Source organism: Hyaloscypha bicolor (assembly GCF_002865645.1).
Source record: "Hyaloscypha bicolor E unplaced genomic scaffold K444scaffold_165, whole genome shotgun sequence".
Lineage (NCBI taxonomy): Eukaryota > Fungi > Ascomycota > Leotiomycetes > Helotiales > Hyaloscyphaceae > Hyaloscypha > Hyaloscypha bicolor.
The window spans coordinates 36,291-60,148 of NW_020194667.1; the positions used below are offsets into that span (position 1 = coordinate 36,291).

The following is a 23,858-nucleotide window of genomic DNA, read 5'->3' on the forward strand; positions in this document are numbered from 1 at the left end:
GGATTGATCCCCTCAAGCCCGAGCTACTCGAGCCGCACCGCGTCAAAATCGAGGATCTGATTGCGACAGCATGCGCGGAAAAGGGGCAGAGGGAGCTTTGGTACGAGGCAATGTTCAGCCCCTACCCTTCTTCGCACCCAATTGTCGCATTGGTCCTGTTACTCCTACCCAACCTCTCAACATTGGAATTTTTCAAGGAGACACCAATGGGCATCTACACAACCCTCGTTTTCTCCAAAACGGCTCAGCTACAACAATGTGACCTACGAGCACCGTATTGCAACCTTCAATACGTTCAATTAGCTAGGTTCTCCGAAGTGACGAACTTCTTTGAATTCATCGAGCCATTCGTTCGACTTCGGTCGCTAAAAACTTTTACTTTTGAGAATGCAATAATGTGGGAGGATATTTATAAGGGCATCGAAGTCGTCGCACCGCACATCACCCGTCTATCTTTCCTACGAACCGACATCCACCCTCACGCATTGGCACCTCTCCTTGAGCGTTTCCCAAACCTCACCTATTTCTCATATGTCTACAGCAGTAATACTAGCGACGGGATCCACTATCCTTACGTCAACTGCTCTGTCAGAGACGCAATTATGCATCTGCAGCAATCTCTCGACGAGTTGATAATCGTGGACCGAGAGAAAGACCCAGTCGAGGAATGGGAACGTAACTGGAATGAGGAATTGCACGAGGAAGTTGTCATCTCTCAAGAAATCGAGCCGCGTTCCTTGGCCTTCGGGTCTTTGACTGGATTTGTCAAACTGCGTCGGCTCGAAGTTACGGTTTTCACGCTCACAGGACCAATTCCACGTGCGGTGTTTAATGAGGGAGCCACTGCTGTGGCGCAATTCAGGCTTGGGCAGGCGGCGCGACTTGTGGAGAGCTTGCCGAAGTCGTTGGAGAGGCTGGTTTTATGGAATTGCACTGAGGTGAAGAGAGGGGCAGAGAAGTTTTTGTTTGACAGAAGACGGCGGGGTGAATTGCGAAAGTTGAAGATGGTGGAACTGGTCTTTTCAGAAAGATTTGATGTGGAAGACGGACTCTGGTGGCAGACTGAGGGGGAAAAGTTGGGGTTGGTTGTGACTGTACGGATGGATAGAGGCAAGGACTATGATGGACCAAATTGCTATTGAAGATGACACCAGTGAAACTTGGAACTTGAAGCTTAATTTGGGACATTGACAATGAGATCCAGCATTCGTGCCCTCCTTGAGCCGGCATTGAAAGGCATCTATATAGAGAAATATAATCACGTGATCTTCATTCAACAAACCCAAAGATCTTGGAAGAACCAGTTATGGAGAACTATACGGATACGATCTATGCAGTGATGGCGGTGCTGTACGACAACAAATGAGCAGGAATATTGTAGAAGCTGAGCGCTGTGAAACTAGTTTTGCAATGGGCCATGAGAGAAGGTTTGGTGGAAGTAGAATATTGTATGGAAGATGGGAAACGTTGGGAATTATGCTTAAAATTGTAGTACCAGACAATGTTCCATAGTACAAAATCGGTCAAACACTCCGACTCTTTCCCTGACATAACATCCAAGGGCCTACCATGAACGCCACTGGATCCAACCAGGCAAAGATATACAACATGGAACGCCTCAATTTGGAGTCATCACGTGATGACTTCGTCACAGGCAACCACTCGCCAGCTCTTATCTCATCTCACAAACACAGACAACTCCACGCTTAAACAGGATTCAGAGCCCAAAGCTCGAACAAAGGGACCAAAAATCCATTTTCTGCGGCAACTTTAGCACTTACAAGGTTTACGTTGCACTTGATCGTGGAGAGGATTAGAGCCTATCGCCTCATGCAGGAGCTTGGGAACGGAAGCCGCAAACGAGGCAGCAACGCTGCTACGACTCACCGAACCAACTCAAACTCATCCATTTCATCGAACCCCTTCCCATATTATACTGTTGCAAGCTCGCAATTCTCAGCACTCATCGGGTTCGCCCCAGAACCATGACGCTCAACAAACTTCCCGATGAGCTGGTACTACGCGTTGTCTACCAATTAGACTCCCCAAAAGACCTTTCAAATTTGGCTCTCTGCAGTCACCACCTTCATGCTATCGCTATCCCGATATTGTACTCATCATTTGCGGAGAACCAATGTCAACAAACGTGGGCGTTCCTTTGCACGCTTTTGAAGCGGCCAGACCTAGCGCGCTTCGTCAAGTCTTTCACCAGCACCTCATGGAGCGTCTATTGGTCCCCACCTGATTCGCTCGATCGTAATCGGGACGATGTGAAGGACATACTCGAGATGGTATTTGCAACCAGTGAAGATAAGAGCGAGAAAAATCTCTGGCTTTGGGACTTCTACTCTGAGGAAAATTGGGATGCAGTCACCGCATTCGTTCTCCTTCTCCTACCGAACATTACGAGCCTCAAACTACCAGACTATCCGAGGCTCTCAACTTGGGTTTCCAAAGCTCTCCACCGAGCCTGCAAATTTCAGGACTCGAATACATCCTCACCATATTCTCTGTCTCACCTGCGTGATGTGGAGCTCGCCGCTGATTACTTTGCTAGCGGGGATGTGTTCGCGGACATGGTCATGCCATTCTTGCCGCTCCAGTCTTTGAGACGCTTCACCTGTGCCGGCTTATGGTTGGGACAACGCAACATTGAAAGTCTCAGAGGGAACGTCACCCACTTTTCACTTCCTTCTTCTGACGTCAACTCATTGGTATTCGCCGAACTTCTCAAGTGCTTGCCCCGTCTCGTACATCTTACCTATTGTCACAATTGGGTCGATGTCGAGGAAGAAGGGGCTGCTCAGCCTTTTATACCGCGCGCCATACGGGATGGACTCATGCCATCGAGATTTTCCTTGGAAGAATTAGTTCTTGTCAATCATGAGGAAGAATGGGAGGACTTTACCTTTGAAGTAGTACCACTGCCTCTGGGATCATTGACAGAGTTCGAGAAATTACGCAAAATTGATGCTACCGTGTACACTCTTGTGGGACGAGAAAAATCACACCAATACGGCAATGTACAATTCGTCGAATCCCTGCCCCAGTCGCTCGAGATATTGGTGTTGCGAAATTGCGAGCCAGACATTTGGTCGTTACTCCACGTATTGCTTGACAAAAGACGAAACGGATGTTTGGGGAAGCTGAGGATCGTGAATCTGGTATCACGAACTAAGGCGTTTATGGATCTATCTGCGAGTCGGGAAGCTGCAAAGAAGTATGGGGATGAGGCCGAGGACTTGGGAATTTTGCTGAACATAGTTGTTGGCTTGCCAGTTGGCGAGGTTGCTCTGATTGGAGGTTTCCGCCCTGTCACTTCCCAGTGAAATTTTCAATTAAAAGCACTTTACCAATAGCCGGCGGCTCTTGACGAGGTTCGTGGAGTTGTGTACACTTTATAAAAGTATGGAAAAACATGGACAAAACAACTCGGACCACAAACCAAGCAATGGAACCTCAACGAGAGACAGCAGGTAACGTGATGACTCACTCTCCCCATCACGTTCGTTCCCTTCTTCCAAACGAAGTTCGAAAACAGCGAGGTTATACTGACAACCCCGCGCGGGGTAAAGTAACATTCACGATCTTCAACATGTGAGATGATCGACACTTCGACATCGTCACATCCTCGCATCGCTCGCATCATCTGCAGTACTTTGAGTAGATTTTGAATGTCTCCATGGTACTCTGCCTCGGCAGTGCGCGCCGTGAACGTGTGATAACGTTACTGTACTACTGTGCCATGTGCTGGGGGGTATCTTTTGGTCGGATTTCCTGTGGTCCGACTGGTGGAACGGCGCAAATGGCGTCCAACTCAATTGATTCAGGACCCTGCCCCGACCCTAGCACGGCCCAGTCGAGGCCCCGTTTCTGGCATGAGCTCGGCGGCAACCCCAGCCCCTTTCCGGGGGTGGCACGCTCGAGGCGGCCCATTCTTACGGAGCTATCACCTTAACGGCAAGGCTTTAAAATGCGAATATCGAAACTCTGTTGTGAAACCTCCAATAGCCCTTCTGCCACGAGCCATCCAACCTAGTAGCCACGGGCCGACCAGGTTCGGTTCCCATTGCGGGGGATGTTTATGACATTCGCAATCTCCCGAGCCTCAGTTCGAACAATGCTGGTTCTTTCCTTCCTTCCTGTTTGCTTTTCGACATTCCTCCGAAGATGGTGAGAAGATGAAGCTATTGCGAACTTCGAGCCTGTTGTGGCTGGCGACACTTGTTTCTCGTGGCTGGGCGATCTCTCTCCTTGAGGTGCTGCAGGGCTATCCTCAGTTGAGCAGCCTTTACACTTTGGTCAATTCCTCATCAAACGCGACTGCATTGCTGGCAAACGCCAACAACTTCACATTCCTTGCGCCGAGCAATGATGCTATTTCGAAATTCAATGCCCAGAACCCAGGTGTTCTGAACGGTACTCAGATACTACCGAATATCCAGTATGGACTTCTCAAAGGCGGGTATCCGACGCTCTCGATCTCAAGCACGCCGCAATTCATCCAGAGCAACTTGTCTGACTCCACATATGCCAACGTCACCGGGGGACAGGCAGTTGAGCTCGTCTTAGGAAGTGATGGCACGCCTGAGGCGATAACAGGGAATCGAAGCATCAGCACTTCATCAGGCTCCGTAAGTCCCAAGATCCCATCTCTTCGCACTTCTGCTGACAATGGAAACAGGATATTCCCTGCGTCGGTGGCATCGTCCGTATAATCAACTCTGTCCTCTCGATCCCTGTTACCACTGTGATGGAGATCACAAATGCGAACCTGCAGTACTTCATTGCCATATTAAATGCCGATGGGTATCTGAGTAGCAGCGCGACATATGTGAATCAAGTCCTCGATTTGCACGATGTCACTTACTTCATTCCCAACTCTGCAGCCGCTCTCGCTGGTGCCACCCAGCTCGCTCAAAACTCCTCTGCAGCTGACCTCGAAGCCGTGTTCGAATACCACATCGTCCCAGGATCCGTCAACTACAGTCCGATGCTGAAAAATGGAATGAGCTTGAAGACCCAGCAGGGGACAAACCTCCAGATAACAATCCAGGGTGGAGATATATATGTCAATGCCGCGAAAGTCATCGCATCAGACTTGATGGTTGCGAACGGAGTCGTGCACGTGCTTGACAAGTGAGTCCTGCACTTCCCCCCCCAAACCCACCAGAGATCTAACAATCCCCAAGCCTCCTAAACCGCTTCGACACTTCCGGACCCCCAAAGCCCACCGCAACAGCATCTACGACATCCAACCCAGCTCCAACCTCAACCCAAAACTCCATCACCACCCCAACTTACACCTCCAGCGGCGGGAACAGCGGCATGTCCACCGGCGCCAAAGCCGGGCTGGGAGTCGGTGTCGGCGTCGTCAGCCTCGCGCTCATCTCTACCCTCGCCTTCCTCATCTACCGGCACCGCCGCAACAAGGCAGCAGCAACAGCCGCAGCGCCCTGGGACAACAGCTCCATGTCGGGCGCGACCGCATCGCCATTCAACAAATTCTACGTTCAGCGGGGCCAGGTGCAGCGACAAGAAGATCCAGGATTGGGATTGCAGAGTACGGGGATGCAGCAGCAGTATGGAGCGGATTCGGGGGTTGCGGGGAGGGAGTATGGACAGGTTGATGGGCCGGCCATTCCGCCTCGGAGTCCGAGTAGAGCATTGAGGGGGGATGGGAGCTATTTTTGATGAGTTGAGGGGTGGAGAGGGGAGGATGATTGTGGAATAATGGATGGCTGGATGTATATAGCTATACCCCTTACGACTTTCATGCTGTTGTGGGCTTTGAAATGTTGATATCTTGTGGCAGGCGAACTCATATAGAAATCTATCATTACTCAATTTAGTTAATGTCAAATGTGGAACATCTTCGAAGTGAGACACCAAGATCCTTTCCTGATCCAAACTTCTGGCTTGAGATGCTGAACCGGCAGCAATATCATCACTCGAAGGGACTGCCCCCAGCGCGGAGATCTCAAATCTCGTCTCCACACCCTAGTGAGTGAACACCTCTCAATAACAGGGGCGCACGGGATAAGCGAGACTGTTCATGTTCACTATTTACTGTTTCTATCTGATTGCCTGGAGAAACGACGCACCCCTCACTCCATCCATGCATATCCACTCGTAAACCCATGCCATCTATCATTCGCACCACCCATTCCCTCCATCCATTCATCTGCCCACATTCAAGCAGCCCGCATATCATTTTACCGCCCAAGCGCCAAGGCAGAAGCCGATCGATCTGCTCGCTCCGATCCATAACATACAAAAAGGTAAAGAAAAAGGCGAAAGTAGCAAATGCTTGCTCTTAAGTACCCAGGTCCAAGAAAGTCTACTTGAGGAACAAATCCACTCCGTTTCTAACAACGCGTGATCGGTCAACGTGGTCTAAGCCGAGCATATCGTCTTCTGCCGTCAGCATCTCATCAAGGATGGAGTCTAAAGCATCATATTAGCATGTGATTCAGAAAACCAAGACGAGCGTACTTGCCATCAGTGAGATATGTAGGTTTCGAATAAGAGCTTCGCTTGACAATGGCGAATTTTATCTTTTCGAAGTTTTTGCCCTTCATGCCAGTTCGCTTTTCCAATCGTTTCTTGGTGTCCGAAAATACTTCACCAGGAATTATCTTGAACCTGAAAGGAATTCCATGTGACTTGCTTGGTTCGCTCTGGAAGTGGAATGCTTGGATAAGCTCTGATCCTGGCTCCAGATCCTCTTCCGGAATTCTTTCGGCAATGACATGGACATACTCCGTGATGCCCATGACTTGGCTTTCCCGGATGAGGTTCTTGTGGATTTTGCTGCTGTGAGTCTCATAAACTCGAATGGGGCCAGCTTTCTCTTCGTCGTCCAGTTGTGCCTTTTTAATGAGTGCTGCAATCAGGTCTTCAACTGTGCCGTTCTTGGGGACAAGGATATCAAAAGGTTCCTGTACTATATCAGTAATTGCTCTAAATGAGCGTGGCTTATCTTACTTCTTTCGACATGCCATCGCTCAGCCAAATAACTCTCAAAGCTTTCTTGGTATCCAGTTCTGTTAGACTGATGTCGAGAACCTCAAAATAAAGGGCATCAGGCCGTTGGTTGTTATTGGCGAAGGTGCTGTATGGCGGGTTGAGAATGGTTGAGAGACTCTGACTTTGTCCACGCTTTACGGATGCTTTTGGGTTTCCATTTGCAGCATTCACGGTCCAGAATCTGAGATGTGTTGGGTCGACCTTCAAATGCTCTCCCACCTTTGCTGCAATTTGATCATAAGAATGCTTATTGCTAAGAATCAGTTCAAACGGTTGATACAGTTCGGGATTGGCATTTCGTGTCGGATGAGGGTGGAATCTGACTTCTCGTCTGTGAACGAGAAAATCATAGAACTGTTGAGCGTTGTCGATGCGGTCCAGGCCCAGGTTCGATTTCGATAACGAGGTCTTGTCGGAAGAAGACTTTGAGGAAACGCTCCTGTCGTCGTTGTCAGCAAGCGTCAACTGATTGGTGAGATATGTGACGGACTCTCGATCGCTTTCCGATGACTTGACGTCCGCTTTCTGGAAACAGACAATATCCCCATCTTGAAGCTCAGCTGCTTTGAGAGACTGCTTGGCCTTCATTGGCTCAATCATATTTGGCTTGATCTCCTGTGATAGTATTAGCGAGATATTACCAATAGTGTTTGATATCACGTACTTCAAACAACCGCAGCTGCGTCTTCTCTATCCAGCCCATCTTCTTTAGAATAACTGGGACTAAATCCTCAACTTTCTTCTCCCTACTGATGTAAATGTGACCCGCCCCCGACAGAGATTGGCTTTCAACATCGAACCATTTCAGGAACAAAACAATAAGATCGGTCTTTGGTGCATTTCCATTCGTTTGACTTGGAGTCGCTGGCCAAATGGCATTGCCATCGATGTTAACCTCCTCAGCTACCTCTGCCCATAATCGTAACTCCGCAGACTTGCTACCCCCCAATCGCTGATAGGCGTCCTCGACTGTTGTATTCATCTCGGAAATCGGTGCATCTGGCCGAATAGTCTTGTTTTGCCGGTTGACCATAGCCCAGAGACGTATTCGCTTGGGGTCAACATTAGTGTCCTCTCCAACTTTCGCTGTCAATTCTCCTATCGTAGATTTCCGAAGGAGTCGGTAGAATCGGGGGGCAGCAGGCTCATCCTCGCTGTTGGCGCGATCAAAAGAAGTCAAGTCCGTTCCGCCATGAGCTCGATAAGTATCCTCCGTGATGACCTTGCAGCCCAGATACAGGTGTTGCTCCTCTCGTTCTTTCTTGCGCATTTCGCGCAATGCTGCTTCTTCGTCAAGTTTCTTCTGGAGATGTGGTGGCGTATCCCTTTTGGTCACAGGAAGGAGAACTTCATCGAGTCGACTTTGGCGGATATAAACCAACATGTAGGCGGACATCTGGCGTATGATTGGTTTCGTTTTACCACGCATTGCCATTGGACCGTTTGGCAGTAAAAACTCACCACCAAAATTATCTTCTAACACTTCTCTCATGGTAGCCTTTGTAACTTTATCGTCGTCGTACTTGTAAAACCATCCCTCTTTGTTTGGCTTGATGAATGCATAGTAGTGACCAGCGTTGAGATCACCACTGTGGACCAGGACACCATGGAGTTGATAAATCCAGGGTTCTGATTTATCTGCGTCATCAGACAAGTACGGCGCTGCGTCAAAAGTCTCGGGGAATTCGTAGCGATCGTTGATCTTCATCATCGCATCGCGGTCAATGTCGTATTGGAACCGCTTGAGCTGTAAGTGGAGGACTTCGGGGAACGTCTCGAAGATGACTCCTTTGTTGGCATCCTGGAGCGCGAACTGCTCGCCTGCAAAGTATTGGTTCTCGCCATTCATAACCTCAACTTGGACATAATCCTTGAAGCTCTCCTCGAGATTCTTGTTGCCGCTGACGTTCAACTGGATATCCCAGAAATCTTCAACCCGCCGAGATTCATATTCGACGTTGATGCACGAAATGTAAGTCCGGACCTTGCCGCAGAAGAGCTTGGGCAGAACATTCTCGGCCTCAGTTCCCTTCATCTTCTCCTCCATGCGCTCCATAAGCTTGCGAGAAAGCTCTTGTACATCCTGCTGCTCGAAAATGTGTCTCGTTTCCCAGCCGAAGGATTTGGTAAGCTCATTCGTGCCTACGGCAGTGTTCGATGTTTGGAGTTGATAAAAGAGTCGTTGGAGGGTGTATGCGCTATTCTGGAGGGTCTCTTCATCTTGTGTAGGAATTTGATAGATAGCCTTACTGGTTAGCCAATATCCAGCGCTCAGGACAATGTAATCATACCTTTCGGAATGCGTTTGTGAAGTACAAAGACTGTATGAGTGAGTTCAGGTAGCAGGTAGCGCCTTGATTCTTCAGTCCGACGTAGCCGGTCTCCTTCTTCGAATCATAGTTGTTAAAGTTGTGCCATAAGACCCCAGTCTCGTCCTTGCAAATTCTTACATACGAAGTAATATTCGCAGTGTAATTGTCTCCCAATAAGTAGCGGCCAGAATCATCCCACGGGGCCGTGTATAGCTTCCGTAATTCGACAAATCTTGTAAATCCCCAGTCGCCCTCCTCCTTTGTGAATCGGTGGTGGGCAGTATGATATTGGTAGATGGCTGGTGCTTCTGGATTCCATACAACCAGCCCAAACTGTACACAGCAGGCAAAATCATCTGGGGGGGTTCCTTCCGGATAGGCATGCTCGAGGTAGAGGGAAACGTAATCGACATTATTGCCGTTGGGAAAGAAAAGAACGCGCCTACTGACGTCAGCAAAGGATGCCCAACCATTTTCTCCTCAATTTTGAATGTTGCATACCAAGGATGGCCCCCGGCTTCAAAGGTAGGGCCATGATCCCTCCGCGGATGGTCTCGCCAGTTCTCTATCGCCCAAGTGTGTACTTTGTCCTCGAGGACAGGAGGTTGTTCCGGGAGAAGAGGAAGGACAAGCTCTTTCATGCCCTCAACTACCAAGAAAGTGAAAGTCAGCCAGTGGTACAGCTCAGGAAGGTGGGGATCTCATACAGTCATCAGCCCGGAATACCGGCTCGTCTTCTGGGTTGATGATGGCAATGTCGCCGTCATCTTTCTCAGCCTCTGCTGCATCGTTGAGTAGATCTTCCGAGTCAACAATCATATCGTTGCCGGGGGAAAGTGCATCTGCATTGAAGAGCTGCTCATAATCGTCAGAGTCATCTTCGAAGATCGGAACCACGCGGATTTGCGCCATGGTGGATGCGAAGTTGGAGGCCTTGGTTATGTATGAGGTGGAGGGGAACCTGTGGAAGAGGGGCAGAGAGGGAGGGAGAGGTTCTTACCGGATTCATGATTGCAGAGGTGAAATACGCCTTCCCAGAAATACAAAACCGAGATCAAAGAACTGGAAAGGCTACGACGATGGCGCGGTGTGGTTTCCTGGTTGATTCGGGCTGTGCAAGAGCACCTTGCTCTTCCCAGGTTCTTTGGCCTCGCTTCGCTAACGGCCGCTGGCGAATGATGACGTGAAGTACCGCGTCTGTAGATGTTGGCCTTTCAATAGCCGCGATCAAGCTTTGTAGTTGCCACAAAACAAGAATATCTGTCGGAAAATAAGAATGGAAGTTGATGCTTGCCTTTGTAAAGGCAAGAGGTGACAAGGTGAAGAGGAGGATTCACGAAACGGAATAGTGAATGTCTGGAATGGCCTGGTGCAGTTGACAAGGCTGGCTTTGGTGCCTGTAGCCTCATTCGGCCAGAGACGTATGGTCGGATGCGTTTGACGATGGCCGTTATAAGGGCGGGAGGTGCTGAGGTGAGGAGGGTGATTCTCGAGCAGAACAAGTGGGTGTCCGGAATGGTGCCATACAATGGACAAGGCTGGCTCTGGTTTTTTGCCCGCCTCATTCGACTAGAGAGGTGTGGTCGAATGTATTTGATGAGATTTGCGGCTAATGCTCGGAACTCCTTTCGAGATAAAAGGGGCCAAGGCGGTGAAGGGACTTGTGAAAAGTTTTGAGAATCTGTGAATGTATCAAAGTGCTATGGAAGATTGATCAGAGATGTGACAGGAGTGAATTGCTCGGGTAAGCTTCGGGACCCCTTTCGAGGTAGAGGGAGCGATGGGGTTAAGGGGACTTCGTCATTTGGAGAATCTGGGAATCCAATCAAGGTAAATGCTTAGAACGTCAGCGATCTGTAATTCTCAAATTCAGGAAACTCAATTTACTCGAGGTGTCCAGAACACTGGGGACTTTTAATTTCGAATTTAGAGGGTTCAATGTACCAAAAGTTTCTGGGACTTTGACATCAATTGCGGTGATTCACGCAAATTTACAAAGTCATGGAAGCATTGTACCAGAAGTTCCTGGGAGATTGATAACAATGAAAAGCGATTCACCAGAATGAAGGTGTGCAAGGTGAAAGCGGTAAAGGCACTTGTGACTTTCAGATTCAGGGAATCATTGTATTTCAACTTGTAGACAATTCAGGAAATATAAATATAAAGGTACAACATGAATGTACAAAACTAACGGAAGATTGATTCCAAGCCTCGAAGGGACGGAACCGGCTATAAATGTAATGTCTTGGATTGTCTAGGACACTTTGAGACCTGCACAGGCTTTGGGACAAGTCCACGTGCTAATAGGGGGCAAACAGCTTGGATTGGGGGATATCTAGTTAGACGCCAGTAAATAACAAAGCACAATCTCTTCCCCACTGACAGAAATCTCGTTGAGAGTAATAAAGAATGGAAAACTAGAAGATCCATCATGTCATGGCAGCCTACTTTGTCTCATCCTTCACAGGAGCCTCAGCAGCAGCATACTTGACAGTCAACCCTTCCTTGATATCCTTGCCCTTTCCACCATACGCTGTCGGTAGCTCTTGGCCCCAACCAGGCAATTCTCCAGCCAAGTTACTTCCATAACTCAATGGGTGGAACTTCTTGACAGTTTCCGCACTCAGGAAGAGCTTCATGGCTGCAAAAACCCAGCCCATGACCAGGGGGACATTGACGAAGAATTTCTCCTTCAGGAGTTCGGGGTACGCCATGCTGAAGATCTGGATGGTCTCCTTGGAGGCGGCTTTGACGGCGGGATCCATTCGAAGGAACGAGACGTTGAGATAGTCGTGAACTTGGACCATTCTATAAGGATCAACACCGTTTTGAGGGATGGGTACAGTTGCAGAAGCGAGATCAAGCTCTTTGAGAGAAAGTTCCATCAGGGCAGCGCGCCATTTAACGAATCTGAAATGCATTTAGCACCTGAACTCAAAGGGAGGTATCAAACATACTCTTGGACATCTCCGAAGGTCTCCTGTTTGTTCTTCACGCCACCATAGATATTCCAAGTGACAATCTCCTTCTCGTGACTCTCGGTCTTCGGATACACTGTGACAAATCCCAAACCACCAAACTTGGCTTCATTGAATTCGGTCTCGGCCAGGAGCTTCCTGGGTTGCATTTGCTTCCGCCACTTCAGTGCCCCGCTCAATTGAGCCTTAGCTTTGGCTATATCCTGGGTGTTGGCGCGCAAGAACTTCTCCAGAACGATGGAAGTGGGAACATCAAACGAGTTGGTGAGCTCTACTCCCCACATCTCCGTGTATTGCGCGTCCGCGATGACAGAAGGCAGCTCAGCGAAGAGCTTTGAAAGAGGGGTGCCAGGCGGCGAAACTGGTCTCTGAACATCATCGCCTGAAGCTGGCTCGGTCTTTGATTGGGTTTCAGAAGCCTCAGTCTTCTTCTCGTCCTTGACGGGAACCTCGGGAGCTGTGGTTGGAGCTGTTGGGGTTTGCAATGGAGCTTCAGCAGCCTCGATCTTCTTTTCTTCGGCGCCCGGAATAGGTCCAGGAGCCGCGGCTATTGCTGCTACAGGTTCAGCACTCATGGTGATGTATTTTGATGAGAGATGAGGCCAGAAACTTACCAAGGTAGAGTGAAGCTATTCGTGAAACCAAGGGTTTTATCAAAAGTGGGGACGTTCACCTATCAAGGTAGCACGTGGTGAATCCCGAATTTGAATAAACATCTCACCAGCGAGTAGCGCCCTACAACGCAGCGGCTGATGCTCGGAAAAGTAATATACTGTCCTGAACTCTCGCCACCGAACTTTCAGTGACTACTATCTTCGCATTGGATGAAATCCTTAAAATGTCCCTTGCTTTTTCTGTTCAAGCGGCCGATTGCGGGGCTGTCGCGGGACGAACCTTCTGCTGCAACTCCGCTCTGGCAGAACCCCCTCTTCTCCCCTATGCCTTACAATCAGCAAACAATCCACCTTCGAGCCTCACTCTCTCCTTAATACTCGCATGGAACCGCCGGCATGCTGCAGTCCTGTTCGCAGAATGGCGCCAAGACCCTGCGGTTGACGATGGGAGCTCGGTGTAGGCCAATTCAGCTGTACTACTGCGTTCAAGCACGACAAGTCCACAATACTCCCCCATGGAGACCAGCCACTACCCTGGATGAGTGAGTTCTGTCTGCTACTATCAAAACTCAATGGCTGATGATCGTAGATGGGTAGGAAAGGAAGCCAGGCCGATAAGTCTCAGACAGCTCATGGTCTTTGGCCGTTCTTTGACGGAAGCTCGATTGATAAGCTCTGCGAATTATGTGAGGACAGAGCTGCCAACGAGGTGGATACTCTCATCCTGCGAGCCCGGGGCATGGACTAATGAGACTCAGGTTGGCACATCGAATTCGAGACATGCAAACTCTGCCCTACGTAGTTGTGACCAATCCCCACATAAGTCAAGTCTACGAGCTATATTATAAGGCATTTGAGAGCCTACGGAAGGTGCGGGAGATTAAAACATTGGAGGACAATGAGAAGTTCTGCAAAAAGATCAGCCAGACTCTACAGGAACATCTGACTGTGATTCCCAAGCTGTCAATGGGAGTGATAGAATGCTGGGACCTGATGAAGCCAGAAGATATGGACAAGTTCATGAATACGATTCTACGCTCTGTATGCCTTCCCACATTTCAACTCTCCAGAATGCCCGTTCGACTAACAAATCTCCAGCGTATCTCCCGCCGAGTCATAGCAGAGCAGCATCTCGCCCTGACCGAAACCTTCAATTCTCCCTGGCACTTCCCTGATTCGCCCAATGCTTCAAACACGGGCACCGAGTTCGTCGGTGAAGTCTTCCTGAAATGTAACGCTGGCGAGGTCGTAAACCGGTGTTACAACACAATCCTCTCCCTCAGTTCCGCCACCTACGGTGCCACAACTCCTCTGCCCGCCCTCAAACTCTCCGGCCACCTTGACGCAACATTTCCCTACATCCTCTCACACCTCGAATATATAATCGGCGAGCTTTTACGAAACAGCATCCAAGCTGTGGTGGAGCGGCAGAAATCCTCGCCTCGAGGATGGGAGGAGACACCTCCGGCCATTGAAGTCACAGTCTGCGAGGCCCCACAACATGTTATAATACGAGTCAGCGACCAAGGCGGTGGAATACCTCATGACACACTGCAGTATCTCTGGTCATTTAGCAAAGGGCCTCGGTCCTCACAAAGGCTGGAGAATCTGACGCAAGTTCCCAAGATGGCTGCCACATTACAAGAATTACGGGTTTCGTCCGATATCCCGACATCACTCCACCCGCCGTCTGAGCCGCATGAAAAATCTGAGCACAGTGGAGCAGGACATGACAGCTCTTTATCAAGTCTTAGTAGCAGGCCACCGAATCTACGGCTAGGGATGGGTCTGCCATTGAGTAGAGTGTATGCAGAGTACTGGGCTGGAAGTCTGGAGCTACATAGTCTCGAGGGATATGGCGTTGATGCATTTCTGCAGATCAGTAAACTGGGGAATAAGAACGAGCAGTTAACAATGCGTGCCAGTATGGACGCAGTATAGAGATGAGCATACCCATTTCAATATAGAGATGAGCATACCCATTTCAATATAGGATTGGAAACCACATGTCACGATAACAGCAAGTATAGAGAAGCATGAATTACATTCGGCTAAAGCTAGTTAAGAAACAAGTCTCAGTCCCAGAAGCACCTAAGAGCATAATTAAGCAGCTCCTCAGCACCCTGCTGCATTCGAAGTCAAGAGACGACACGAAAAGGAAAAGGAGAAGAAAACGGTGTTGCCAATGACCTGCTTACAACACTCCTCACACCCGATCATCCGGCTTCTCGACCACCAAAATATTCTGACTTTTGTCCGGGTATAGTTTCGTTGCGCGTGGAAAGAGGTGATTTAACGACGACCATGGCTGCGGACAGCACTGCCCTGCATCTGCTCAAGCTCCTGCTCCAACGACTTGATCGCCGCATGCGTGCTCTCCAAGTCTTTGTTTAGGCGATCACGCTCGCTGATGAGCTTCTGCTCCCATTGTCTGAACCGGTGCTCTTCAATCTTAACCTGCTCCGTGAATCGCTTTCGGAGATTCTCTTCCTCTTCCTTAAACTTGGGGTTGTCAAGTTTTCGGGGTCTGGCCTCACCAAACTTGCGGGTCTCCATTTGTTGGGCGCGGTAGGCTTCGTAGTGTGCTTCTTCGGTAGTGTGGATGAGATCCAGCATGTGGGTTCGGATGAGAATCGAACGCAGTTTCTTGAAATCGCAGTGGTCTTCGTTCTCGACTTCTGCGACACCCCATGAGTATTGGCGGCCCTTGACGATGCGGCCATCGCTTGTCTTCACATCCTTCTCGGAGCCGATGACGGCAAATGGCATGGCGGCCATGAGACTTCGGGCGTGTTGTGCAGCAGCCTCGTCATCCTCCTCGACAGGCGGTGTGTAAATCTTGATACCTTGCGCTTCAATGACAGCCCGGATCTGTGTGATATTAGCTTCTGATTTGCAGACCGCCTTTCGTTGTTGAACGTACCCTTTGCTTGTAACGGGCCAAATCAGCCGGGCTGAGAGTATCTGCCTTCGCAACGACCGGGATCAAGTTGACTCTTGAGCTCAATCTCTTCATGACCTCAATATCTAGCGGCTTCAAGGTGTGTCCGGTGGGTCTGATGAAGTACAGGCAAGCGTGAACACGGAGATCAATCTTATCAACACGGCGGGGTTGTTGCTCTTGCAACATATACGACTCATGTTGATCATCCAAGAACTCGATAATTGGCATCCAAGAATCACGGTTGTTGACATAGTCGCCAAATCCAGGAGTATCGATAACGGTGAGGCGGACTAGGATATTGTCAGAGCTGGCAATTGAAAATATACACCCATTATGATATACCTTTGAAGAACTTCTCCTCAAGCTCAGCCTTTGTGATTTCGATCTCGACGGTTTTGTCCACTTGCTTCGCGTGTCTCTTCTTGTGGTCGGCGTAGTTTTTGATGGTGGTGGAGAAGAGGGTCTGCGATGCGGTCAGAATTATTACCTCCGCATGGGCTGGTAAGGATTGATTCCACTTACGTTGATGAAGGTGGTCTTTCCGAGTCCAGATTCGCCAGCAACCATAATCGTGAAAGCTGCGCCTCTCTTTGCTACTATCTTATGGCGCTGGTTGGGCTTTGCTTGAAATTAGCTGACATTCTGAAGCTATTCTGAAGATATGCTTGATGCAACACATACTAGGTTTGCGATTCCGATAGGGGACGCGCTCTCTGAGGTTGGGGGAGCCATTGTGGATGTGCTTATTGCAGATTCACTTGCTTTGGGGTCGAACGCAGATAGAGACTTCGTGCCGTCGTGAAGGGAGATGATTGTCGCAAAAGTTGTTTGTGATCAACAGTCGTGGGCTTTTCAGGAGGTTCGGGAAATTCACAGTTCCCCTTTTCGTTTAGAACTCCCGGACTTTTAGCGTGTCCTCGAAGAGTCTAGCGTGCCTGCCGCTTCGGAGAAACTAGTTACCGATCAACTTGCATGGGAATAAAAAAACTACTGGGCGAGAAATACATCGCAAAAATGCCAATTCAACGGTGACCATGAAGACGGAGTTTAGGGTATATTTTTTACTCCTCACAATGTTTATGCGACGTATTGACAGTTCACATAGTTCTCCAACCTTTTGGGGACTGTATACAGCCAGGGAAACCTGCTCTTCAGCCCTGATGGATCTTGTCTATTCTCTCCAGTCGGGAATCGAGTGACGGTTTTCGACTTGATAAAGTGAGTATTAGATTGAAATGGAGCGAGTAATCCGCTAATTGTACTATAGTAACAAATCCCATACTCTCCCATTCGCGCATCGAAAGAACATCGCCAGACTCGGCCTCACACCGCGGGGTAATTTACTTCTTTCAGTCGATGAAGATGGCCATGCAATATTGACAAGCGTATCTCGACGAATCGCCCTCCACCACTTTACATTCAAGTCTTCAGTCTCTGCACTCGCATTTTCTCCCTCGGGACGTCACTTTGCTGTGGGAGTGGGGCGGCATATACAGGTTTGGCACACACCTTCAACGCCAGATCAAAACGTGGATGGAGAGTTAGAATTTGCCCCGTTCATACTGCATCGAGTGTATGCAGGTCACTATGATACAGTCCAGAGTATTGAGTGGTCTAGTGATTCTAGATTCTTTCTTAGCGCAGCTAAGGACTTGACCGCCCGAATATGGAGTTTGAATCCCGAGGAAGGCTTTGTTCCAACGACACTTGCGGGACATAGGGAAGGTGTTCTCGGCGCATACTTTTCAAGGGACCAAGAGACGATTTATACAATAAGCAAAGATGGTGCTGTTTTCCAATGGGCATACTTGAGGAACCCCAATGCACCTGAACCAGAGGAGGACGAGGAAATGGAAGATGCAGACGAAGATTCCCATGCCAGATGGAGAATTACACAACGACATTACTTCTTGCAAAATAATGCCAAGGTTAATTGTGCGGCATACCATGCAGACTCGAATCTGTTAGTGGCTGGTTTCTCGAACGGCGTTTTCGGACTATACGAGATGCCCGAATTTAATATGATACATACTCTGAGTATCTCTCAAAATGATATCGATTTCGTCACCATCAACAAAACTGGCGAGTGGTTGGCATTTGGAGCCTCAAAGCTTGGTCAATTGTTGGTTTGGGAATGGCAATCCGAGTCCTATATTTTGAAACAGCAAGGCCACTTCGATTCCATAAACGCCTTGGTGTACTCTCCAGATGGACAGAAAATTGTCACAACAGCTGACGATGGCAAAATCAAAGTCTGGGACGTGAATTCGGGGTTCTGCATAGTCACTTTCACTGAGCATTCAAGTGGAGTTACAGCTTGCGAATTTGCGAAGAAGGGAAATGTTTTGTTCACATCAAGTCTTGATGGATCCATAAGAGCGTGGGATTTGATTCGATATCGAAATTTTCGAACATTCACTGCCCCAACACGATTATCATTCTCATCTCTGGCCGTGGATCCTAGCGGGGAGGTGGTCTGCGCTGGATCTTTAGACTCCTTCGACATCCACATATGGTCAGTTCAGACTGGCCAATTACTCGATCGATTGGTAGGCCATGAAGGGCCGATCTCATCACTTGCCTTTGCGCCAAATGGAGGCGTTGTTGTCAGTGGAAGCTGGGATCATACAGTCCGAATATGGTCGATCTTCGACCGAACACAAACCAGCGAACCTCTGCAACTTCAAGCCGATGTTCTCGACATAGCATTCAGGCCCGATTCGAGACAACTTGCTGTATCAACACTGGATGGCCAGCTCACATTTTGGTCAGTCTCAGAAGCAGAACAACAATCAGGAGTCGATGGAAGAAGAGATGTCTCTGGTGGTCGCAAAATTACAGATCGTCGCACTGCTGCCAATGCGGCTGGGACGAAGAGCTTCGGCGCTATCAGGTATAGTGCCGACGGCACATGTGTACTGGCTGGTGGAAACAGCAAGTATATTTGCCTCTATTCAGTCGACTCGCTCGTACTGTTGAAAAAATACACAGTCAGCATCAACTTGTCATTGTCAGGGACACAGGAGTTCCTGAACAGCAAGCTGTTGACGGAAGCTGGCCCAGCTGGCCTTATTGACGAGCAAGGCGACGCATCAGATCTCGAGGACCGGCTCGACAAAAGCCTTCCAGGATCCACAAGAGGTGGTGACCCATCGGCCAGGAAGCGTATGCCGGAAGTACGAGTAACAGGTGTAGCTTTTGCGCCAACAGGCAGGTCTTTCTGTGCCGCCTCTACCGAAGGACTTTTAATATATAGTCTGGATACGATGCCGCTTTTCGATCCTATCGACCTGGACTTAGCTGTCACACCAGCCTCAACACTGCACGTTCTGCAGAAGGAGAAAGACTACCTAAAAGCCCTCGTCATGGCTTTCAGATTGAACGAAGTTCCATTAATACGACAAGTCTACGAAGCAATCCCGCATAGCAACATCGGACTCGTCGTTGAAGAGTTACCTGTCGTATACGTACCACGGCTACTTCGTTTTGTTGGCAAGCAAACAGAAGAGTCACCTCATTTAGAATTTTGCCTGCTGTGGGTACAGGCCATTTTGAATGGACACGGTCAGTGGATCCGTGAGAATCGAGCAACTGTGGATGCAGAGTTGAGGACGGTCAGTCGTGCTGTTGGAAGGATTAGAGACGAGTTGAGACGACTGGCCGATGAGAATTGTTTTACGATTGATTATCTTCTGAGTCAACCGACGGCGCAAAATGGGGCGCAAAATGGTGCTGCAAATGAGCAGAAGTCTATCACAAATGGAACTGATACCCAACAAGTGGAGATTGAAGAGGATGACGACGACGATACTGAGTGGATAGGCTTAGACTAGGAATCTAATGTTCGAGCATTCGGGTCTGCTATAATGTACTTGTTGGGCAGTCAGTTTGCACCCCCAAGATGAGTTCGAATCTTCCATCGTTGTGTTGGGCAATGGGCCTATAGGTGGCAAGTCAAGCCACCTCCGTTGCTAAAGCGCCTGAGACGAATCCTAGACACATGCCTCCATTTCCGGGCTCGATGCATCTAGCAGAAAGCGGCGGGACTTTCAGCATAGAGTAGCTAATCGGTTCTTTCGTCTCAGCTTTTCCCAGCCTCTTCGCCTTAAGCTATTCTCGCCAAACTGGCCAGTGCCTTCGCCCAGAGTTTCCCTGTTCCCCCATTCAGCTCCACGTGCCGCGTCAGCTCCCCGCCCACCAATCCTACCTCACAGGGGGAGTTCCCGTGGTTGTGTGGCGTAGAGGCAAGCTAACGTAGTGCATTAGCCTTGCCTTTCCTAGAACAATGTATTGTGACTTGAGAGGCTCGAGAAGCTGAAAAAGCCTCAGAGCCTCAGAGCCTCGCAGGCTTTTTCTTCGTTCACAACACCTCTCTCCTCGGCGCTTGCGGTTCATGGCACGATACAAGCCATAGAGTCGATTTTGCTTCCAGCTTATTCTGAATTTCAATTGTTTATTGTTCAATGTCTGCTGCCATCATCCAATTGGCGCAAAAGTCTTCGGCTCCCAACGGCAGCCAGAGAACCAACCAACCAAATGGAAAAGACCCAAGCGTCCGAGAGCTCCGGAAGCGACCACTTATTGTCGGAAATTTTGAGCGCATTAAACAGAATTGATGGTCACCTTCAGGCACAACAGACCCGCGTCGATGAGCTGGACAGTAAGATCAGTGCGGTGACGACGTCTGTAAAGGAGGCTGTGGATACGACGCAAAGCGCTAAGAATTCCACTGATCGTCGCTTGAAAGTTGCTACAACAGTTCAACCATTCAGGGAGAGGAGAGCTAGCACATTTCCTACAAGCCCTTCAACGCGACTTCGTGGTCCTGGCCTAGAAACATCGGGCAGAAATGGCAGCGGTCAGAGCACCTCGAGCCGCTCTTCTCTATCCCAAAGAGTTCTTGTAGGCCAGTTCAACGACAGACACTCTCCTCGAAACAGCCTCCCAGGGAAAAGCAAGATCTTTACATTTCCAACCCCGCCCAGCAACTCAATCCCAGAGACTGGTTCTGTTTCGAGAAGAGGAACATTAAGCTCTCTCTCGCCACCTCCCATGGCTCAGAACGAGCATATCGATCACGCAATACATAACGATGGCCTGGACTGGTATACAAAGTTCCCACCGCCAAAGAGCTGGGTCGTTACCAGGACTCAAGGGAGGGATCTTAAAGTCAAATATGGCGGGGAGGACGCGAAGAATCTTTGGAAAACATTCGTTGGAGACTCGTGCACTATTCCTCCTGATGGCAGGGTCGAAATGACTTTTCAACAACATATCCTGGAGCGTTTGGACGAAACACAAGTCGTGTTACTTTTAGAGACACTTCGGGATGTCTCAACCCAACTGGAATATCGGCGTCCCGGAGATCTTAAAAAGAGAGGGAGCTTCAAGGTCACGGACTACGAATTCGATCCCAATTTTGAAGAGTCTGTAGCAGAGTATCGTGTCGACATCCCCAGTGGGAGGTTTCTGGATCCAGACCGTCGAATTAAACAAGCAGCAACAAGCCCTAGTAGTGAGGACGCGAAAACAGCACCCTGGAAACGAATCATGTGAGTGATTCCGTTTGATCACGCTTGAACATATTTCCCTTCCATGCTGCAAAGGCTTTGGAACAATGAGGCAGTCTTCGAAAGCAGAGCGTGATCGACAGAATCTAGACCCGGTCCCGGTATTTCCGCTGACGCTGCATAGAGAAATCAGGGGCTTGTCAAAGAAACTTATCGACGAGCACGAAACTTGGACAAAATCCATTGACGAACACGAGACATGGACTGGTAATTTTCGAGATCCCTGGAATGAGGCTTTACCTGTGGTCAATCCTATATGTCCTTTCTTGACTAACCGAATAGACGAGACAAACTACAGCCAGCAGGGTTACACCGGGATGAGGACGGTTCAGGAAGCTCTAAAGCACCACCAACAATGCTGGCGGCGACCACCACCTAGCGATGACAACTTATGTTTTCATGTTACGTTTTACGAATTGGTAGATCTCACGCATGATGACGAGCTGGAGGGTGAAATTTGGAGGTCTGGTAAGCTCCACAGCGACAACCCCGATGAGCTGGAGGCTTTGTACGGCATCAGAACCCGTCGAATCCGAGAGAGTGCTTGTACTGTAAGTTTTGTTCTTTAGTATCCCTTAAACCCCCCCTAAGTTAAGACTCATCCGGTGGCAGATTGTGGTGGTTCCAGATCCAGCAGCGTCCCAATTCTGGACCATGCTGTACATGTGCCCAAATGGCTTCGAATTATATGATAAAAGCAATGAGTTCGAGCATTACGATATGGTATTGAGTGCAATCAAGGGTCGAGATGCAGAAGGTGCTCTTGAGGCAATGGTAGGATTTTCAATCCGTATGGTTCTCCAGCGATGGGAGAAGATCTTGGAATATTTTACGTGGCTTCTGGGTCACAGAGATTCGCTTTCGGATCCGGATGCCCACGATAGCTTGCTTTTCGACGACGACTCGTTTTCAAGATCACGCAGATATTTCTGGGCTATCAACTACTTAGCGGAATTGGATATCAGCATTTCTCGAAACATCATTCAATTGGATAGATTTATTGGAGAGGACTCACCTAACAAGTCGATTCGCGAACAGCTGAACCAATTGCAACATCTACGAGAGCGGATCCTTGGTCAAAGAGATGAAGCGATTGCATTGCGGGACGGGGTGAGTAATTTGAACCATTTCATTAGGAACGCTCAATGTTCGTTCCAACGGGTCTCTATAACATTGAGACTATATGCTCTTGGAACTTCCGTTCGGGTATCAAAGCTTCATACTTAATAATCGGTTGAAATGGCTTCTTAATGCCAGTTTATATCAACGTTGGCAGATAATGAGCTTCATGCTAATATTCGAAATAGCTATTCAGTGCGAGCGGGGTAATGGAGAGCAGAGCATCGACAAGACTCAACGAAAACATCAAACTCCTTACATTCGTCAGCATATTCTTTCTGCCACTGTCATTCTGCATGGTATTTCCATCCCTTGCAAATGCTAATACCATTCTGACCTTACTACAGTCCGTATGGAGCGTCAACAATACTATTTTTAGCCTCAAAGCTCTCATCATAGTCGCCACCCTCGTCGGACTCAGCACATATCTCCTAGTCTTCAATCTCAACAACGTCGTCGAACTCTGCAGTCGGGTCTACAGAAAGCGCAAGCTCCTGCTCATTGAGCTGATGCAAAAAGACCTCGACAAGAAATGGAAAGAAACAGGTCAAAAGTTCACCAGCTTTCAGCCAAAACAGGAGAAACGCAAACCCTCAGAATGGATGTTAGGCCTCTTCGTGTTGCACAAAGCCTTCGGCCGCTTTCAATTTATCAAAAGGCTTTCGGAGGAGGAGAAGCAGGAGAAAATCCGTTCGAACAAGGAGGGAAGTATGCCCTATTGGCCAGATCTCCCGTTGCCTGAGGAGCTTGCACAGTCGACGGATTTAGCAAAAGTCCAAAGCGCGGGTGCGGGCGAAGTCAGGAAGAAGCCTTCGATTCGAGACAGATTTGCAAGGCTGAGTATGGTGTTTAGAAGAGGTGCTGTCTCGCCAGGAACCACAGCAAATGTTTGAATCAGCGAGTCCTTATCCGCAACAGATAGAAACGTGTGGACGTTCGATCTGATTGCAAACTTAATACGTAGACAACGGCATAAAGTAATGGGAACATGGGGTATATTTTATAATATATTAATAAAGACCACACTAACATACCCTATAGGTCTCAGTTTTATCTCCTATAGTAGTATTCCGGTCCCTATAAGCCCTATAAGGGTCCCCTGAAACAATTAATTAACCCCCGCACCTTCTTACAAAGGGGTAAAAGGGGGTGAGTGAGATATAAAAGTTAAACCATGATATTTGGTACTATACTAGTATATAGCTACTCGGGAAAGAGGTGGTGGTGGGGGGTGAGGCGATGTAAGTACGGATGTTGTGGAGGGTGGCGGTTATGCCGAAGGGGGTTCCGGT

General features: G+C 48.9%; 8 protein-coding genes across 8 annotated transcripts; 5 read left to right on the forward strand and 3 right to left on the reverse strand.

Moving 5' to 3' along the window:
- The first annotated feature begins 1,703 nt into the window (after nt 1-1,703).
- Nucleotides 1,704-3,655, forward strand: K444DRAFT_619352 (uncharacterized protein). Its single transcript, XM_024881501.1, has one exon. The coding sequence runs from the start codon at nt 1,986-1,988 to the stop codon at nt 3,327-3,329; it is 1,344 nt and encodes a 447-aa protein (XP_024729549.1). The 5' UTR covers nt 1,704-1,985; the 3' UTR covers nt 3,330-3,655.
- A 259-nt stretch (nt 3,656-3,914) lies between these two features.
- Nucleotides 3,915-5,885, forward strand: K444DRAFT_668349 (FAS1 domain-containing protein). Its single transcript, XM_024887397.1, has 3 exons — nt 3,915-4,634; nt 4,685-5,139; nt 5,193-5,885. Exons 1-3 carry the CDS (start codon nt 4,182-4,184, stop codon nt 5,692-5,694), a joined length of 1,410 nt encoding a protein of 469 aa, XP_024729550.1. The 5' UTR covers nt 3,915-4,181; the 3' UTR covers nt 5,695-5,885.
- A 455-nt stretch (nt 5,886-6,340) lies between these two features.
- On the reverse strand, nt 6,341-10,253 carry K444DRAFT_646895 (ubiquitin carboxyl-terminal hydrolase; the record flags this gene model as incomplete). Its single annotated transcript, XM_024885263.1, has 7 exons — nt 6,341-6,447; nt 6,500-6,941; nt 6,988-7,644; nt 7,694-9,274; nt 9,321-9,783; nt 9,843-9,990; nt 10,049-10,253. 7 exons carry the CDS (start codon nt 10,251-10,253, stop codon nt 6,341-6,343), a joined length of 3,603 nt encoding a protein of 1,200 aa, XP_024729551.1.
- A 1,414-nt stretch (nt 10,254-11,667) lies between these two features.
- On the reverse strand, nt 11,668-12,927 carry K444DRAFT_619357 (CRAL/TRIO domain-containing protein). The gene is made up of 2 exons (XM_024881502.1): nt 12,299-12,927; nt 11,668-12,251 (listed from the first exon to the last, which is right to left on the reverse strand). Exons 1-2 carry the CDS (start codon nt 12,601-12,603, stop codon nt 11,786-11,788), a joined length of 771 nt encoding a protein of 256 aa, XP_024729552.1. The 5' UTR covers nt 12,604-12,927; the 3' UTR covers nt 11,668-11,785.
- A 185-nt stretch (nt 12,928-13,112) lies between these two features.
- On the forward strand, nt 13,113-15,050 carry K444DRAFT_187155 (pyruvate dehydrogenase kinase). Its single transcript, XM_024870894.1, has 4 exons — nt 13,113-13,475; nt 13,523-13,642; nt 13,692-13,974; nt 14,032-15,050. Exons 1-4 carry the CDS (start codon nt 13,330-13,332, stop codon nt 14,872-14,874), a joined length of 1,392 nt encoding a protein of 463 aa, XP_024729553.1. The 5' UTR covers nt 13,113-13,329; the 3' UTR covers nt 14,875-15,050.
- A 175-nt stretch (nt 15,051-15,225) lies between these two features.
- Nucleotides 15,226-16,609, reverse strand: K444DRAFT_542498 (septin; the record flags this gene model as incomplete). The annotated part of the gene is made up of 5 exons (XM_024875878.1): nt 15,226-15,804; nt 15,857-16,167; nt 16,220-16,340; nt 16,400-16,495; nt 16,559-16,609. The coding sequence occupies 5 exons, from the start codon at nt 16,607-16,609 to the stop codon at nt 15,226-15,228; spliced, it is 1,158 nt and encodes a 385-aa protein (XP_024729554.1).
- Nucleotides 16,610-16,884: 275 nt separating this feature from the next.
- On the forward strand, nt 16,885-20,071 carry K444DRAFT_572052 (periodic tryptophan protein-like protein 2). Its single transcript, XM_024877344.1, has 3 exons — nt 16,885-16,929; nt 16,983-17,095; nt 17,145-20,071. The coding sequence occupies exons 1-3, from the start codon at nt 16,912-16,914 to the stop codon at nt 19,708-19,710; spliced, it is 2,697 nt and encodes an 898-aa protein (XP_024729555.1). The 5' UTR covers nt 16,885-16,911; the 3' UTR covers nt 19,711-20,071.
- A 1,252-nt stretch (nt 20,072-21,323) lies between these two features.
- Nucleotides 21,324-23,662, forward strand: K444DRAFT_187304 (uncharacterized protein). The gene is made up of 5 exons (XM_024870896.1): nt 21,324-21,998; nt 22,060-22,557; nt 22,755-22,829; nt 22,914-23,559; nt 23,608-23,662. Exons 1-4 carry the CDS (start codon nt 21,495-21,497, stop codon nt 23,457-23,459), a joined length of 1,623 nt encoding a protein of 540 aa, XP_024729556.1. The 5' UTR covers nt 21,324-21,494; the 3' UTR covers nt 23,460-23,559; nt 23,608-23,662.
- Nucleotides 23,663-23,858: the final 196 nt, after the last annotated feature.